The sequence below is a fragment of the Hyla sarda genome, chromosome 3 (genome assembly GCF_029499605.1).
Source record: "Hyla sarda isolate aHylSar1 chromosome 3, aHylSar1.hap1, whole genome shotgun sequence".
Lineage (NCBI taxonomy): Eukaryota > Metazoa > Chordata > Amphibia > Anura > Hylidae > Hyla > Hyla sarda.
The window spans coordinates 314,295,864-314,314,519 of NC_079191.1; the positions used below are offsets into that span (position 1 = coordinate 314,295,864).

Genomic DNA, 18,656 nt, shown 5'->3' on the forward strand with positions numbered 1-18,656 from the left:
CCGCGATATGAAGCGATGTGCGGTATTAACCCTTTAGAAGCGGCGGTCAAAGCTGACCGTCGCTTCTAAAGTGAAACTGAAAGTGACCCGGCTGCTCAATCGGGCTGTTCGGGACCGCCGCGGTGAAATCGCGGCATCCCGAACAGCTGATCGGACACCGGGAGGGCCCTTACCTGCCTCCTCGGTGTCCGATCGACGAATGACTGCTCCGTGCCTGAGATCCAGGCAGGAGCAGTCAAGCGCCGATAATGCTGATCACAGGCGTGTTAATACACGCCAGTGATCAGCATAGGAGATCAGTGTGTGCAGTGTTATAGGTCCCTATGGGACCTATAACACTGCAAAAAAAAATTAAAAAAAAAGTGTTAATAAAGGTCATTTAACCCCTTCCCTAATAAAAGTTTGAATCACCCCCCTTTTCCCATAAAAAAAATAAAACAGTGTAAAAAAATAAATAAATAAACATATGTGGTATCGCCGCGTGCGTAAATGTCCGAACTATAAAAATATATCATTAATTAAACCGCACGGCCAATGGCGTACGCGCAAAAAAATTCCAAAGTCCAAAAAAGCGGATTTTGGTCACTTTTTATACCATTAAAAAAATGAATAAAAAGTGATCAAAAAGTCTGATCAAAACAAAAATCATACCGATAAAAACTTCAGATCACGGCACAAAAAATGAGTCCTCATACCGCCCTGTACGTGGAAAAATAAAAAAGTTATAGGGGTCAGAAGATGACATTTTTAAACGTATAAATTTTCCTGCATGTAGTTATGATTTTTTCCAGAAGTACGACAAAATCAAAGCAATATAAGTAGGGAATCATTTTAACCGTACGGACCTACATAATAATGATACGGTGTAATTTTTACCGAAATATGCACTGCGTAGAAACGGAAGCCCCCAAAAGTTACATAATGGCGTTTTTTTTCCGATTTTGTCGCACAATGATTTTTTTTTCCGTTTCGCCGTGCATTTTTGGGTAAAATGTCTAATGTCACTGCAAAGTAGAATTGGCGACGCAAAAAATAAGCCATAATATGGATTTTTAGGTGGAAAATTGAAAGGGTTATGATTTTTAAAAGGTAAGGAGGAAAAAACGAAAGTGCAAAAACTGAAAAACCCTGAGTCCTTAAGGGGTTAAAAGGTGAGGAGGAAAAAACGAAAAGTGCAAAAACCCTGAGTCCTTAAAGGAGTAGTCCAGTCCTGAAAAACTTATCCCCTATCCTAAGTTTCAGATCACAGGGGGTACGACCACTGGGCCCCCTGCGATCTACTGTATGGGGCCCTGGCAGCCTGCGGGAAGGGGGCGTGTTGTCCACCGCAGGAAGCGGCGGCTGACGCACCCTTAATTCAACTCTATGGCAAAGCCGGAGCGCTGCCTTCGGCAATCTCCAGGTCTGCCAGAGTTGTATTGAGGGGGCGTGTCGGCCGTTGCTTCGTGCGGTGGTTAACACACTCCTTTTTCGTGGGCTGCCTGGGCTCCGTACAGGAGATCGCGGGGGTCCGACCGCTGGGGCTGAAACTTATCCCCTATCTTTAGGATAGGGGATACATTTTTCAGGACTGGAGATCTCCTTTAAGGGGTTAAGGCTACATGGCAATTTTTAATGTGTGACCTGGACAAGGGTCTTCATCTCTAGAACCACCTCCATTGTTTTAGCTGCACCCTCTGAGGTGCTTCCATAGGTCTAGTTTTCTGCACAGTAAATAGCAACATGTTTGGCCGCCCGAGCATGCTGGGAGTAGTAGTTCTGCATCAGGTGGAGATCCACAGTTCGGAGACCACTGCCCGACAGTGTTGTGGTCAGCAGAACTCTTCTCTGGTGACGTCATGTGCACGTCATTGTAGGAAGTTGTAGTATATGACGCGCAGCATTGTGCCTTCGCACAGATGACGCACCAGTCACGGCCGGCAGATGTAAGCGAGTGGCGCTCCATCTCTCTGAGGGATAGCCCAGGCAGTAGAGCGGGCGGCAGTTACGTACGCCTCAATGCCCTCTTGGGAGTTGTAGTTTGTATGGCTAAGCCTGTGCGTTAACTGAAAACACAGTTCGTACTTCCGAAAACTGCAACTCCCGTGCTGCCCCGGTCCTCTCCGCCTCCGGTGGGCGGGGCCGTGCACGTCATCGCAGCCGTTGCCTGTGAGTGTAGGTGTGTTGTGGAGCTCAGTCGCCTGCAGGAGGCGGAGAGAGAGGCAGGAAGGCAGCGAGAAGTCGTAGGCTGTGACATCGGGGCGGAAGGTGCGTTGTTGTCGTAGCTGTGTGAGGAAAGCTCCGGGGCTTACGGGCGTGTGCGGCCTAGCGAGTCTCGCCTGCGTGGGCTCGTTGTGTGTGGCTGCCGACAATGGGCGGCCATGGAGTGCGGCGTGTGAGGGGCTGGAGCCGCTGTGTGCCTGCTGGAGTGATCCGGCTGATGTGCAGGAATGTGAGGCGACTACTTCCCCATCCTCCTGTGACTCATCTGGATGGAGGGTGATGGAGCTGGAGACCTCCCCAGTGTCTTCATCCTTCCTTCTTATCACGACTGTGATCTCTTGGTGTACACCCGGGGGCGACCATAGCCGCCATATGACCCTGACACTGATCTCTTGTCAACTTCTTCCACACCTAGTCCTGTGAACATGTAGAAGAGCGCTATGGTGGGGCTGTACAGGCCCCTGCTTTAGGGCACCCAGCACTATTGTTATCATAGCTGTGTGCATCTAAAAGATCAGAGTTTCCCAACCAGTGGGCCTCCAGCTGTTGCAATACTACAACTCCCAGATGCCCGGACAGCCTTTGGCTGTCTGGGCATGCTGGGAGTTGTAGTTTTGCAATAGCTAAATGCACCCAGATTTGGAAACGTTGGATTAGATCATGATTAGAGATGAGCGAACTTACAGTAAATTCGATTCGTCACGAACTTCTCGGCTCGGCAGTTGATGACTTATCCTGCATAAATTAGTTCAGCTTTCCGGTGCTCCGGTGGGCTGGAAAAGGTGGATACAGTCCTAGGAAAGAGTCTCCTAGGACTGTATCCACCTTTTCCAGCCCACGGGAGCACCTGAAAGCTGAACTAGTTTATGTAGGAAAAGTCATCAACCGCCGAGCCGAGAAGTTCGTGACGAATCGAATTTACTGTAAGTTCGCTCATCTCTAATCATGATCTCTCTCCAGATGTGTGTGACAGCGCTGCGCACCAGCACTCCTGCCCCGGAACTTTATGGATTCTTTTCTGGGAATACTTATTACTACATATAGGTTATACTTATTACTACTCAGTGCTCAACTTCAGATAAAGGCATCCGTATACCATATTCTGCTTGGTCCCCTTGTTTAATGCACTCCTAAATCAACTGGTGCCAGAAAGTTACAGATTTGTAAATTATTTATTTATCCAGTATTTATCAGCTGCTGTATGCTCCAGAGGAAGTTGTGTAGTTCTTTTTAGTCTGACCACAGTGCTCTCTGCTGAAACCTCTGTCCCTGTCAGGAACTGTCCAGAGCAGGAGAGGTTTGCTATGGGGATTTGCTCCTACTCTGGACAGTTCCTGACATGGACTGTGGTGTCAGCAGAGAGCACTGTGGTCAGAAAGAAAAGAAAAAAACTTTCTGTGGAGCATACAGCAGCTGATAAGTACAGGAAGGATTCATATTTTTAAATAGAAGTAATTTACAAATCTGTTTAACTTTCTGTCACCAGTTGATTTGAAAACCTTTTCTTTCTACCAGAGTACCCCTTTAATATTGCTGCCCCCAATATCTGCCACAAGAAGTCTTTATGTTGGTATTCTCACTGCTGTTAGTGGCTCTGTTCAGAGCTATAGGACAAATAATAAAAACAAACAGACCTGTACTCAATCCCGTGCAGCTCCACCCCGGCTACAGTCAGTTCATATATATATATATATATATATATATATATATATATATATATATACATATACATAGATATATACACACACACACACACACACACACACAAGATTTATCAAAACCTGTCCAGAGGAAAAGTTGCTCAGTTGCCCATAGCAACCAATCAGATCGCTTCTTTCATTTTTAGCAAGGCCTCTGAAATGTCAAAGAAGCGATCTGATTGGTTGCTAAATACAACTGGGCAACTTTTCCCTCTGGACAGGTTTTCATAAATCTCCCCCACTGGGTCTACAGTCGGTTTTCTGTCTTGGTCCCAGCCTCTATGGCGTCTGGTGAAAGTGCTGCAATGATGTCCTCATCGTCCCTGTCATTACTTTCTTGCAGCCTGATCCAAGCATCATCAGGGTGGGCCCCGATTGCTTCTCCCCTTCTGCTTGATTGGGTGTAGGTCAGTGTTTCCCAACCATAGTGCATCCAGCTGTTGCAAAACTACAACTCCCAACATGCTCGTACTGGTATAGGAAGAGATCTGTCAGTCAAGACTGGTGGGGAGAAGCTGCTGGGAACCACCCCCATGATCCATGGTTCAGGCAGCATGATAGTGATGACAGGTTCACTTTAATCCGATGGCTGGATAGTGAAATCTGATGACACTGGATGCCCCATTTTTATTTTTTTATTTATTTTTTATTTATTTATTTTTATTGGTCATATACATAAAGCTGTAGTGTAGGTTTTGCTCATGTCATGTTTTCCTATTCATATGTGTGGTTCTTAAACGTGTATCTCTAATGGGAACCCGTCCCCAAATTTTATTCTATATAACTGGCGGAAACACATGAAATAGGGTAAAAAAAAATTGGTAATTATTTTTTTTTTTTTAATCATGTCCGGATGTTGTTCATCATCTCCACTATAGTGCAAAAATTAGTTTTAAAAGTGTCCCACACCGTATTTAATAAGCCTCAAGTAGGGCACCAGGGCATCCCAGGCTTTGATCATTGATTGGCAGTCATGATTGACGGCATGGCTCCCTGCAGTTTGGCCAAAGCTGTTTCATGCCCAGTCATATTGCTGATTCTAGGCCTTTTGCGAGATTTCAGTATAAAGCAGTGAGATCAGCTGTGCCAAATCGTACCTATGTGGGAGTGATCCCAGCCCAGGCTTCATCACTACTGTTCAACACCGCGTGCCCCTGTGACTACTTGAGACTCGTTGGCATACTGTACTGGACACTTCAAAAAAGAAAAAAATGAGAATCCTTATTTTATCCAATATAATGTGTTGCCGCATTATATATTGTAAAAACCTGGTGACTCCTAGACTACATCGGGGATAAATGTGTAGCCTTGCCCCCTGGGACTTAATGCATCAGGAAGCTTAATTGGACCCCCCAACGTGATCATAAGGTCCAATGAGCTAGAATGGCATTCAGTGGTCTTCTTATCTGATGTCAGATTTATGATGCAGCCTGGGAAAGCCAATCTAGCTGTTAAATGCTATGCAATAGCCTAGCATTGAACATTAAATACTGTGTATATTGTAAAATAAAAGATTGTATAATTATTTAAAAACCCCTTCCCTAATAAAAAAAAACAAAAAATAAAAATCACGTGAAATATACTGCGGATGTGCTCGCTTACACAGGAGCACATCCGCAGCGTACTTGACGTGTTTTTTTATTTATTATTTTTATTTTTTTATTAGGGGAGGGGTTTTTAAATAATTATACAAACGTTTGCGATTATGGGGGGAAAAAAATTAATTGGCTGTGTCCTTGAGGGTTGTCCATCAAAAGGAACAACGTGTTTGGAGTCAAAAAGTATAATATAGCAAATATGTTATTAGCCATAGGGCACAGATCTGCTATTATCAGCTCTGCTTTTTCCCTTGTAGCTGTGACATCTCACACTTATTTTTTGCAGAGCTCCCGTCCCTGCCTCCCTGTTCTCTCCTGTCTGCTCGGGACGAGACCAGTAATGTAAAGGGGTATTACTGCTCATTTTATTTATGACTCTTCAGAAAAGGCAGAAGGAAGCCTTTATCAGGAGTTTGCTTCAAAACTGTCTCACTGCTACCTTATCTGAGTCATGAATCTAATGAGCAGCAATACCAGCTCCCCCCTTTACATCACTAGTCTCTTCCTGTGCTGTCTGGAGGTGGAGACACAGAGCAGACCAGTGTCGGAGCCTGTGACGTGATGTCACAGCTTACAAGGGAGCAGCCCAGGTGTTGATAAGTTGTTTCTTTCTCCACACAAACCCTTTTTATATTTTTGTCTCTGCAGATGGTTTTGAAGCAGCAATGTCCCAAGAGATCCAAACACTCTGTTCATTTTGATCCATCCCCTCCTATAGTAAAAGAAAAGATGAGGTTGAAGCAGTTAGGTGCTGTTTAAATATCCTTACTCAGTTTTCTGAGGCATTTAAAGCAAAGCAATGCCATTCTAAATTTGTGACTTGTGTGATGATGATGATTTTGGTAAAATTAAAGAGCCAGTTCAATAGTTTTTTTCTAATTTGTATTTTACAAGCTGATAGGCACATGGACCCGAAGTGCGATTCATGGGGACGAGCAACTTTAAAATACAGTACAGTGATCCCTCAACTTACAATGGCCTCAACATACAATAGTTTCAACATACAATGGTCTTTTCTGGACCATTGTAACTTGAAATCAGACTCAACATACAATGCTACAGACAGTCCAGATCTGTGAAATGTGTCAATGGCTGGAAGAAGTGACCAATCAGAATGGGCATTTTACTGGTAAATCACCTGTATTACTGAAGTGCCTGCACTGACTGGTGTCTGGTAGTGCCCCCTACAGTACAGGGAGGAACTACAATTTCTGTACTACTCCTTACCTGTGCCAGGGTTAGCTGCTCCTTTGGACACCAAGTAAGGGCGGCTCCATTTGGGACACTGTGTGTACTGTATAGGACCCTGAAGAAGCTCCTGTCCTCTACATAAACCATTGTTTCTCAACCAGGGTGCCTCCAGCTGTTGCAAAACTACAACTCCCAGCATGCCCGGACAGCCCTTGGCTGTCCGGGCATGCTGGGAGTTGTAGTTTTGCAACAGCTGGAGGCACCCTGGTTGGGAAACACTGACATAGACAGTGATTTACAGCTCCCAGCAGATCTTTCTTACTGTTATATATAAGGATTTGCTTTAATTATATTAGTTTTCTACTTATTTTTCTTTAATCCTCACTTTTTTCCCTATTTTTGATGACATTTTGGGGGCTTCAGAACCAAATACCAGGTTTCCATAGAGTTATGGTCTCAACATACAATGGTTTCAACATACAATGGTCATCCCAGAACCAATTAATATTGTAACTTGAGGGACCACAGTAGTTGTTGCTATGCTGTCCAGTCCACTCTTGTATGGGAAGCTGTGTTTTTCTGTCACATTTCTTCTAATTTCTTTCTTTCTTTTTTGTAGTATGACAAGCCGGTGTATCCTGAATGATTGTGGAGGCTGGAGCTGGTGGTGAAGGACAGAAGACTCCTGCGGACCATTGTCATGCCTGTGGCTTGTTGCTCAGCTTTCCTACCTTGCCTGCAGTTTGAGACATGAAGCATTGAAGTCCCAGAAGTTCTTTTCTTTCTGGTTTCTTGTTGCTGCTTCCTCCAGCATGTAATGACGGTTCTTCGTCGGTTGTTAAGGAAGGGAGAGGATTGTGGCGTAACAGGAAGCAACTTAAATAGAAGACGTTTTTTCACAAGTCTCTTAGGAAAGGTAGTTTTACTATAGATCCAAATTGTTTTGCTGCTATTAATAACTTTGCTTCTTGTCTGGATTTTGAAGACCTATTCTTCATATATTCGTCTATATACCCCTCAACATATGTGTAATATTCTCATACAGGATGAGTTTCATGCCTCCAGCACTATAACTTGTGATGGTGAATGTATATTGCAAACCTTTTGGAGTGCTGAACCGATTATCTCCTGGGCCCTGTGAACTTAAGCTGTCTCTTTTGCCGCTCATATGACTGCCAATGGAAGAAGACATTGTAGGCCAAATATAAGGAACTGCTTGAGAAGCACACTACATTCTAGATCTCAGAAGCTGGGTTTCTTTCCTCCTTAGCTTTATATTCTCCAGCTGGAAGCATCTGATCACCCTTATACTGGATAATTACTTTAAAGGGACCTTCCATCTTAAAGGCCCTAACCCTTCTCAGTAAAATGAGCTTAAGAAAATCGGAACCAAGCCAGGGTTAAGTTCATGAAGAAAGTTGGGTTACTTTTGGTCCCAGTTCTAGTGTTGGGCATTGGTGGATTACATTTATTGGATTGCCTTCCTCGCCTGCCAGGATTTTATAGCACTGTAACATTTTCTTGCATCTGTATTTTGTAGACTTGCATAGCTGTCTCTTTAATTGATGACTCCGGGAGGTGGGCCCATGAAAGAGTGTGGATATAGTGAAATCAACACTCGCGGAACCTCCCCCATGGAGTCTTCTCACAAAAAGAAGAAAATTGCTGTTAAGCGAAAATGGGAGGTTTTTCCTGGGAGGAACAAGTTCTACTGCAATGGCAGGATTATGATGGCCAGGCAAACTGGAGTCTTCTACCTCACTTTGATCCTAATTCTGGTCACCAGTGGGCTCTTCTTTGCTTTTGAGTAAGTTTTTTTAATTTTTTATACTTATTTATTTTTGTAAATGTTTTCCTGTGTGCCAAGTGAATGGATGAAACCAGCTAATTCATTGATGGAAAGAAGCCCAAGGTAAGGTGTTGCTGCCCCAGGTAAGGACACACAGGGTAAGATTTATACAAACCTGCCCTTAGCAACCAATCAGATCGCTTCTTTCATTTTGCAGACGCCTTTTCAGAAATGTTAGTAGTAATCTGGTTGCGATGGGCAACTCAGCAACTTTCCTCTAGACAGGCTTTGATAAATTCTCCCCCATAGCATCCTTTTTATTTTATTTATTTTATAGATGCGTTGACTACTGCCTGATACAAGTGCCGGTCTAATAGATTGATGCTTGTTGATATTTTAAGTGAAGGGCTACATGAACGATTGCTGGCTCATCCTTGTAGCCCGTCGTTTACACTATTGCCGGCAGCTCATTTATTTACACATTGAGATGTGCCGCCAACTGACAATGATTTTAATGCTGCACGATTTTGTTTTTGATGCAGCAGATGTCTTTTACATGGCCATAATAATCAGCTAATTTTGTCGAATTGCGGTAGTTAATATGGTTTTAAAAAAAAAAAAAAAAAAAAAAAAAAAAAAAAGTCCATCAAGTCAGACTACTGAGTTGATGCAGAGGAAGACAAAAATCCCTGAGGCAGATGCCAGTTGTTCTTTATTAGGAAAATAACTTCTTCCCAATCTTAAATCTGGTAATCAGAATAAATCCCTGGATCAACATCCCACCTGCCGATAGGTGCCAAATGAAGGTACAGATTTTAAGTTTTGAAACTTTTGGCAGGGCTGTCATAGGTAAAAATTGCTGGTGATCTTTAACACTCTTGTCTCGTTACCAGTGTTTGAAGCATGCTCACTGGCTGAACATGCTTCAAACCTAGTGGTTCCCGACTAGGTTTCAGCAGTCAGGACCCAGGGTTAATGCCGGGCATATTCGATTGGACCGATTCCTGGCATTAACCCTCTAGACGCCGGGATCAAAGTTGATGCAGGGTTAATGATCCAGACAGCTCAGCAGAGCTGATCGGGACCATTGCGGTAAAATCGCAATGTCCTGATCAGCTAAGTGGATGGCGGGAGGGTCCTTACCTGTCTCCTCGCCATCCGATCGGTGCCCTGCTGCTCCAGGAAGCCTCAGCAGGCTGGAGCAGCAGAGCACCTTTAACTCCGCAGCCCTTTTTCACCTTAAGGACTGAGCCCTTTTTCGCAATTATGACCACCGTCACTTTACGAATTAACGCAAAAACGCTTTTACCGAATATTCTGATTCTGAGATAGTTTTTTCGTGACATATTCTACTTTATTTTGGTGGTAAATTTTCGGCGTTAATTGCATCCTTTTTTGGTGAAAAATCCCCAAATTTCATGAACATTTTGAAAATTTTGCATTTTTCTAACTTTGAAGCTCTCTAATTGTAAGGAAAATGGATATTCCAAATAAATTTAATTTTTCTTCACAAACACAATATGTCCACTTTATGTTGGCATCATAAAATGGACATACTTTTGCTTTTTGAAAAAATTAGAGGGCTTCAAAGTAGTGCAGCAATTTTCAAAAATGTCATGAAAATTGCTAAATCTGAAGGGACAGATGTTACAGAACTACAACTCCCAGCATGCCTGGGCAGTCGAGGCATGTTGAGAGTTGTAGTTTGGCAACATCTGGAGGGCTACTGTTTGGGCACCACTGTAACAGTGGTCTCCAAACTGTGACCCTCCAGATGTTGCAAAACCAACTCCCAGACAGCCTTTGGCTGTCTGGGCATGCTGGGAGTTGCAGTTTGGCCCCCCTAGTGGTTGCCACAGTAAAGATAGTTTTACTTTTCCTTTCACTTTCGATTTCCCTCCCCCCCCACTGTCGATTCCCTACCTGAGCAAAGACCCAGCAGGCTCAGCAAAGATCCCAGGTCCCCAGGCATCTTCTCCGGCAGGTACGGCCTCCATCTTCTTCCCAGATCCCATCGACATCCGGGGTCGGGCAGAACGTGGGGTTGCCATGGCAACCCCCTGTCATGCGCTGCCATTGGTCAGAACTCCGTTCTGACTAATGCCAGGGGATAGGAGGAGATCGCAGCTTTGCGCAGCAGCTGTGCCAGGGTGCCTACTGAATGATTTCAGCAGGCATCCGGCTCTGGTCCCCAACCGGCTAGCGGTGGGGACCGGATTTCCCTAGGGCGTATGGATACGCCCTGGGTCCTTAAGGACTTGGAATGCAGGGCGTATATATACGCCCTGTGTCCTGAAGAGGTAAAAGGGGTTATCCAGGAATTTTTTTTTTTTTTTTTTTATATATCAACTGAAGTTGAAGTGAAACAGATTTGTAAATTAGAAAGAAGAAATGTTTCTTCTCAAGGATTTTACCCCAAAAGGTACATAATGATATTCAAATAAAATAGGTTTGCTTTAGTTAACAATTTTATTAAATATATAAAATCAATAGAATAAATTGCACTATTTAGTAGTCTGGCACAGATGTAATAAAAGGGGGTGAAAAGCCACTGGGCCCTAGTGGTAATCACCACCTATAAAAAATATATATATATATAGATAGATAGATAGATAGATAGATAGATAGATAGATAGATAGATAGATAGATAGATATCTATTTTTATAGGTGGTGATTACCTATGCAGTGTGCAGTGCAGTGAGGCTCTGTGCAGTGAGGCTCTATGACATGCCCCTGGCTCACATATGAGGATGATTGACAAGCCAGGAGCCTTCACAGAGTCCTGCTTGTCCTGTCCTCACTTCCTGTCTTTGGACTCCTCACAGGCAATTTCTACAGGGACAGCACTTTTTCACCCATAAATATACACATTTTTTAAACAATGTATATTACAAATATATAGATTTAATATTTAATAAACTTGTTAACTAAAGCAAACCTATTTTACTTGAATATCATTATGTACCTTTTGGGGTAAAATCCTTGAGGATTGGTTATACATTTCTTCTTTCTAGATTTTATTCTCTGCCGTTGGGTTTCGGCTTATAACCAAATATATCCTCGGATTGTGGTTTTGTGAGCTGCACACACATTGTATTTTTAGATTTGTAAATTACTTCTATTAAAAAAAATCTTAATCGTTTCCCTACTTATGAGTTGCTGAAGTTGAGTTGTTCTTTTCTGTTTAAGTGCTCTCTGATACCTGTCTCGGGAACTGTCCAGAATAAAAGAAAATCCCCATAGCAAACCTCTTCTACTCTGTGCAGTTCCCGAGACAAGCAGAGAACACTGTTGCCAGCTGATAATTATTGGAAGGATTAATATTTTTTTAATAGAAGTAATTTACAAATCTAAAAAATAAGTGCAGCTCACAGGGAAAAAAATATGTGAGGTTAACTGAGACATTCCCTCACCCAAGAGAATACGGGGGGAAATTTCAGTAGAAAAAATAGGTTACTCAGTCCTCAGCATACCAACCAAAAGGATGTATGATGGATGGTTCAAGATGGAAAAGAGAGATTTTCAGATCTAAATTCAATAAAATTTATGAAATTAAAATCAGTATAACAGAGAGATAGATATAGATATAGCTATATATATATATATATATATATATATATATATATATATATATATATATATATATATATATATATATATATATATATATATATATATTAGAGCTAGCAACAGCCGTAATATACATTGGTTAAAAAATATGTAGGTATATTTATATCCCTTCAGCTATTGCCTCTGTGTCTCTATGAGGAGTCCAAATAGAGGAAGTGTGGGTAGACAAGCAGGGCTCTGCACACTGAGGCTCTATGACATGCCCCTGGCTCACATATGAGGATGATTGACAAGCCAGGAGCCTTCACAGAGCCCTGCTTGTCCTGTCCTCACTTCCTGTCTTTGGACTCCTCACAGGCAATTGCTACAGGGACAGCACTTTTTCACCCATAAATATACACATTTTTTAAACAATGTATATTACAAATATATAGATTTGTATTATCTACATTGTAAAAAAAGTTTTTGTTGACGACAGGTGCACTTTAATAAGTGAATTTACCCCTTCCTAATAAGTTTGAATCCCCCCCTCCTTTCCTATAAAATAATGTAATAAAAAATAAAAATAATCATATGTAGTACTGCCCTGTGTGTAAATGTCCGAACTATTAAAGTATAAGGTTAGTTAATCCGCACAGTCGATGGCGTACACGTAAATACCAAAATTGCAAATTTTTGGTCACTTTATATACCATAACATTTTTTATAAAAAGCTATCAAAAAGTCCCATCAAAAGGACAATAACAATAAAAACTACAGATCACAGCACAAAAAATGAGCCATCATAGGCGAAAAAATAAAAAAGATTATAGAGGTCAGAAAATTACAATTTTAAACATGCTAATTTTGGTGCATGTAGTAATAATTTTTTAGTAAAATTAAATTAAATCTACATGAATTAGGTATCCTTGTAACCATATGGACCTACAGAATAAAGATAAGATGTCATTTTTAACAAAAAGTGCTCTGCATAGAAACGGAAGCCCCAAAATTCCCAAAATGTGAGTTTTTTTTTTTAATTTTTTTTAACCGCCCATTTTTTTTTTGCTGCAGAGTTTGGTATAAAATAAGTGATGTCATTACAAAGTACAATTGGTGACGCAAAATACAAGCCCTTATATGGCTCTGTAGGTGCAAAATTGAAAGTGTTTAGTTTTTTCCTCATCCCCTTCTAAAATCTTAAGTGCAAAAACGAAAATTGTCCTTGTCCTTAAATGGGCACTCTCATTATAACAAATTTTTGCTATTGTGTTCCTTTATGGTAAATAAAAAATATCTTTCTAATATGTTTATTTTTTTTATTTTTTTTTTAAACTAATTATCTATGTTTTATTTGTGTTTAAAAAAAGCTGCCACTAGGTGTTTTGTCTTCTTGTCCAGAGCACATTTTTCCCTCATCTCCTGCACAGACTTTGGACTCCTCCTGGCCTGGCAGAAGTTCAAAATCAGGAAATACTGAGGGGGCGGGGGGTGTGCAGCCTTAGCCAATCATAACTCATCTGAACTGCCCTGGGCTGTGTGTAACAGACTGAGGGAGGAAGTTCTCCCCTGTATTACTTCAGATGATGTCATGCCTGCTGGGTACTGCCCCTTCCTAGTCTGTGAATCTGACGGAGACTGAGCAGAAAATACAGAGCAATATCAAGGTAGAAAAATAACAAAGGCGGGTGGTTTATCATGATAGGGGCAGTGAACTGGGCGGATTATAAAATTTTACAAGATCATGAGATGCCAAAATGGGCTTGGTCCTTAAGGGGTTAAGGGCTCGATGTGAGTAATGGTGAAGTGGGGGAGCTCCTGCAGCCCACTAAGAAAACGTTTTGCAATTGCTTGCTAATTCAGAATTTAAAGGACAACTGCAGCACAATATACACTTATCCCCTATCTACAAGATAGGGGATAAGTGTTTGATTGCGGGGGGTCCGACCGCTGGGACCCCCCTCGATCTCTCTAACGGGGCGCTGCCATTAGCACTCATAGTGAGCGCTGAAGGCGCCTCCTCTCCCATAGAGATGTATGGAGGAGGCGTGCCGGCCGCAACGTCATGCTGCGGCTGACATGCCCCCTGCACGGGAGAGCCACGGCATAGCTGCAGCCCCGTACAGGAGATCACAGGGGGTCCCAGCGGTCAGACCCCCCTGCAATCAAACACTTATCCCCTATCCTGTGGATAGGGGATAAGTGTTAATTACGCTGCCGATGTCCTTTAAGATGTGTAAACCTGATCTTACAAATTCTTTCAATTAAAACTGGTTGTCAGTATGTAAAAAAAATTGAGTAGAGACTTATGTCTCGGCTATATTGTTTGTAAGCTGCAGTCTAAAAATAAAATAATTATAAGGCTGTTCATGGGTGACAACCACTGACCTGCATGTTCTCTTCGAATGCAGTATTATTACTCACATGGGCATAAAATTGTTGATGGGAGTTTTCATGCCTGAGCATTTCCGGTCCAGTCAGTCAGACTTGGCAAGCAACTTGTGTTTGTTTTACTTTTTTAAAGTCAAAGAGTTGAAGCTTAGCCCTGAAAAAAGTTAAGTCCACAGCCCTTTTTTTTTTTTTCTCTCTCTCCTGTTGAAACGTTCTGGAAGCTTTTTAATATCAAATGTATGTGGTTTTTTTTGTTTGTTTGTTTTGACCAGTTTCCATTGGTTTGTGTTACTTTAGGAATGTTTGCCTTTTTATAGTTATAGTTAATTACAAGTTTAAGAAAAAAGGTTGTCAAACTGGACGGGCCAACATGATGCCTATCCTGCAGCATTCTGGTCCCGTAGACATGTCATTATGGACAACCCATATAGGTTTATTTCCTGTTATAAGACAGCCCCAGTGGCATATTAATTGAAAAGAAATAAAATAAAAAATATATATAGATTTAATTTAGCATTTAGGGGTTCTGTCGTGGTGGAAAATGAATTCAAAGCTTTGTTTTCAACAACTTTTTATGTTCTGATTAAATATCTCTTGGAGCAGCCACAATGTGTTTGGGATCAGTTTGGTCCTATTAAACAGACTGTTATACTGTCGAGTACAGCAGCAAAGTGGGATGTGCTCCCCAGAGCAATGATGCTTTCACTTCCATGGTGAAGCACTTGTAAGTGTGAAACTATTGTCGCTCTTCATTTGTGCACCCTCTCAATTTATACAAGTCACTTTACTTGTCCGTATTGGAGAATTACATTTGGTTAGAAGTGTTCCCTGGATAAAGGATGATTACAAAGTGTCCAGTTGGACCCCCACAGTTATCTCTGGGGGTGGGGGATGGGGCTACCGGACCACTAGTGTAGTCAGTGAGCTGTCTTTATAAGACATGTGCTGGGTTTTCCCCTTTTTAGTAGCTCCTGTCCCCTCTGAACAATATATTCGGGTCATGGACATAACCATTGCAAATTGCAATATTTTGTAGACTTGCAGTTCAGATACACTGCAATCCAAAAGTCATAAGTCAACCAAAGAATGTTACCCTATCTTGTCTGGTGGCGTGCTGCCATGTTGCTACTACTGTTTTTCATGGTTGGAAGGAGTTAACAAATTTTAGTGAAGTCAGTAAATAGTAATTTAGATGACTATGCCCAAAAACATTCTTTCAGTTGACTTACCAAGGTGCCTATTACCAAACCTTTAGCAGTCAGCAGTTTTCTTTCCTGTTATGTTTAGCCCTATTCATCCACCTAAAAGCTAAACAATAGTTAGCACTATCATGAAGATCTGGGATTTTGGTATGCAGATGGACCTTTTCTTCTCAGTCATTTAAAGCCTCAGTGTGCAATGAGGTAACAAGATACTAGTTACATTCTGAGCAGTTTTTTTTTCTCTTTAAATTTCAAAGTGTAATGTTTTGTTTTTCGACCTTCCTTTCCTGCCTAGAAGGGATTTATATTAATTTTTTTATATGCCAGTAGCACTTTTTTTTATTTTTATTTTTTAATACAAATGTCCTTTTTATGTGGTAACCACCGGTGTATATGGTGGGATGACAGGTGTAGTGGTGGGATCAGATGATGTTAACCCCGGGGGTTGGATGGTATTAACCCCTATGTGTTTGTGACACCAGTGTGGTTTTCGGGTTCCAGAACACCACACGCCCGGATTCTCTGCTATCCCACGCGCTAGTAGTGAGTCCACAACCAGTTATGAGGAAAACGGAGGCTTTACTGAATAGAAGACAGATGTAATTATCTTCACAGCTAAGGCCAGAATTCCCAGAGAGGTGGCCTGTACCCAGAGGACCTCGCAGCTTCCTGGACCAATACTTGTAATAAACTTCACTTTGACTTGTAATTATACTTGACTCGACTATGTGCAGGACTTGACTAGTTGTAGTGACAGCAGACAGACTTGTAGACTTACTCTAGAGACTTGTAGCTTTGTGGCCTCCAGATGCTGAACATTTCTCCTGAGATCTCTGGTAGCTACTTCAGCAAAAGCTTAGATGTTACAGCTTTGAGCACTTAACTGAAAGAGACTGAATTAAAGATGGCCACCCCTTTATATAGTGTGGGCTGGACTAAAACCCATTGGTCAAACTGTGGGTCATAGGCTAAGCTGGTGCTCTCTGGAAGTACATGTTACAACCAATCATATAACTGCATAACATGATATGTGACAGGATTACTCACAGGTTCTTGACCTCCACAGATCCTGTATACTATCTAGACATAAGGATCCTGTCTATGCTTTTAAAGGAACATACACACACATTTATTAAACCAACAGGGAGAAAACAGACTGAGACCCTGCAGGGGAGCCCCCAGGTCACTGAGGGACTCACAAGAAAGTTGCAACAGCACTCTAGGTCAAAAAATGGAGGCTCTCAGCGCACTTTTTGATCAAAATGTGTCCCCCCATCCACCACGCGGAGGTGGCCTCATATCGGATGGGACCCTAACATGATAACTCACCTCTGCTGTGCATATAGCCTCTGACTGTGTGACATGTTGGATCAGCCATTGACTAAACCACCTCCAGTCTGAGAGGGGTGGGGTGCACGGCTAAAGAGGGTGCCACACCCCCCAATTTACAAAGGAAAAACAAAAGGAAAAATAGCCAGCACAACAACCTAATACACAGGTGCCCGCTGCTGTGGCAAATACAAAATGTACAAACAAGAAAGTTGCAACAGCACTCTAGGTCAAAAAATGGAGGCTCTCAGCGCACTTTTTGATCAAAATGTGTCCCCCATCCACCACGCGGAGGTGGCCTCATATCGGATGGGACCCTAACATGATAACTCACCTCTGCTGTGCATATAGCCTTTTGTTTTTCCTTTGTAAATTGGGGGGTGTGGCACCCTCTTTAGCCGTGCACCCCACCCCTCTCAGACTGGAGGTGGTTTAGTCAATGGCTGATACAACATGTCACACAGTCAGAGGCTATATGCACAGCAGAGGTGAGTTATCATGTTAGGGTCCCATCCGATATGAGGCCACCTCCGCGTGGTGGATGGGGGGGACACATTTTGATCAAAAAGTGCGCTGAGAGCCTCCATTTTTTGACCTAGAGTGCTGTTGCAACTTTCTTGTTTGTACATTTTGTATTTGCCACAGCAGCGGGCACCTGTGTATTAGGTTGTTGTGCTGGCTATTTTTCCTTTTGTTTTTCCTTTGTAAACTGAGGGACTCAACCTGACAGGGCCTACAGGTAGTATAGGACCGTGTACCTGTACTGGCTCATTACATTTATGCTGTTGCCACTTTGGATAAAGGGACTGAGGCCTCCACAGCCCGGCAGATTTACTATTGTTTACACCCTTAACTTTCCTGAACTATAGCGGATTTATACACTAACTCATAGCTATCATAGGTGCAGGGCTCACTCATCAGAAGCTGAAGGGGTTATCCAGGATTAGAAAAATATGGTTGCTTTCTTCTAGAAACAGCACCAGTCTTGTCCTCAGGTTATGTGCTGCATCACAACTTTTTGCTTTCATTTCACTGGAAATAATACCACACACTGTATGATTGGTTACTGAAGGTAAGCTGATGGGGTTTGTTTTTTTAATGCAGGATAACCCCTTTTTAAAATGTTTTCTACTTTTAATGAATCTGCAGGGAGTAATCTAGCAAGAGTTAACACCAGTGTGTGAAAAGTCTGTGTATTCGATTGAAAGGGAATCTGTCATCTTATCACCCACACAACCTATTGGTACAGGTTTATAGTGCAGGTGAAATTGATATGTCATACTTACTGATCATCTGTCTTTTGGATAGAAGTGTGACATCCAGTTTTCCCAACATCTGTGCACAATTGTTTCTAAATTCAAATGCCTCATCTCTCTGTGCTGCGCCTGCTATGCTACAGAATGCAGTTCCACTCTGCAGCATAACTACTATGACCACGGCTATTGCATGTGTGGAGGAGCTCAGGTCACGGGGAGATGCTAAACAAGAGTTGATTGTCTGAGACCAATTCTGCTATTTGCAGGCAAGTCTGACGTGGTTAGAATGTGCCATTTAAAAAAAAAAAAAAATTTTAAAGCAGTGAATCCAAGTGTTGACTATAATGCAGTGTTTCTCAAGCGCGGTCCTCGACTACCCCCAACAGGTCATGTTTTCAGGATTTCCTTAGTCTTTTACAGGTGATTTGACTATCGTGATGCCTGATTG

At 42.2% G+C, this 18,656-nt stretch overlaps 1 protein-coding gene across 8 annotated transcripts in view; it reads left to right on the forward strand.

Moving 5' to 3' along the window:
* Window positions 1–1,638: 1,638 nt before the first annotated feature.
* ZDHHC14 (zinc finger DHHC-type palmitoyltransferase 14) overlaps window positions 1,639–18,656 on the forward strand; it is a 120,818-nt gene continuing 103,800 nt past the window's right edge. Inside the window, exons 1-3 of one of the 8 annotated variants that reach the window (XM_056567086.1) lie at window positions 2,002–2,247; window positions 7,311–7,607; window positions 8,232–8,498. In XM_056567086.1, coding sequence (XP_056423061.1) covers window positions 8,257–8,498 — 242 coding nt within the window. In that variant the 5' untranslated portion in view covers window positions 2,002–2,247; window positions 7,311–7,607; window positions 8,232–8,256. Of the gene's footprint in view, window positions 1,926–1,992; window positions 2,248–6,228; window positions 6,249–7,310; window positions 8,499–18,656 lie in introns of those variants that run through there. The other 7 variants (XM_056567083.1, XM_056567088.1, XM_056567089.1 and 4 more) reach the window with 7 other exon arrangements.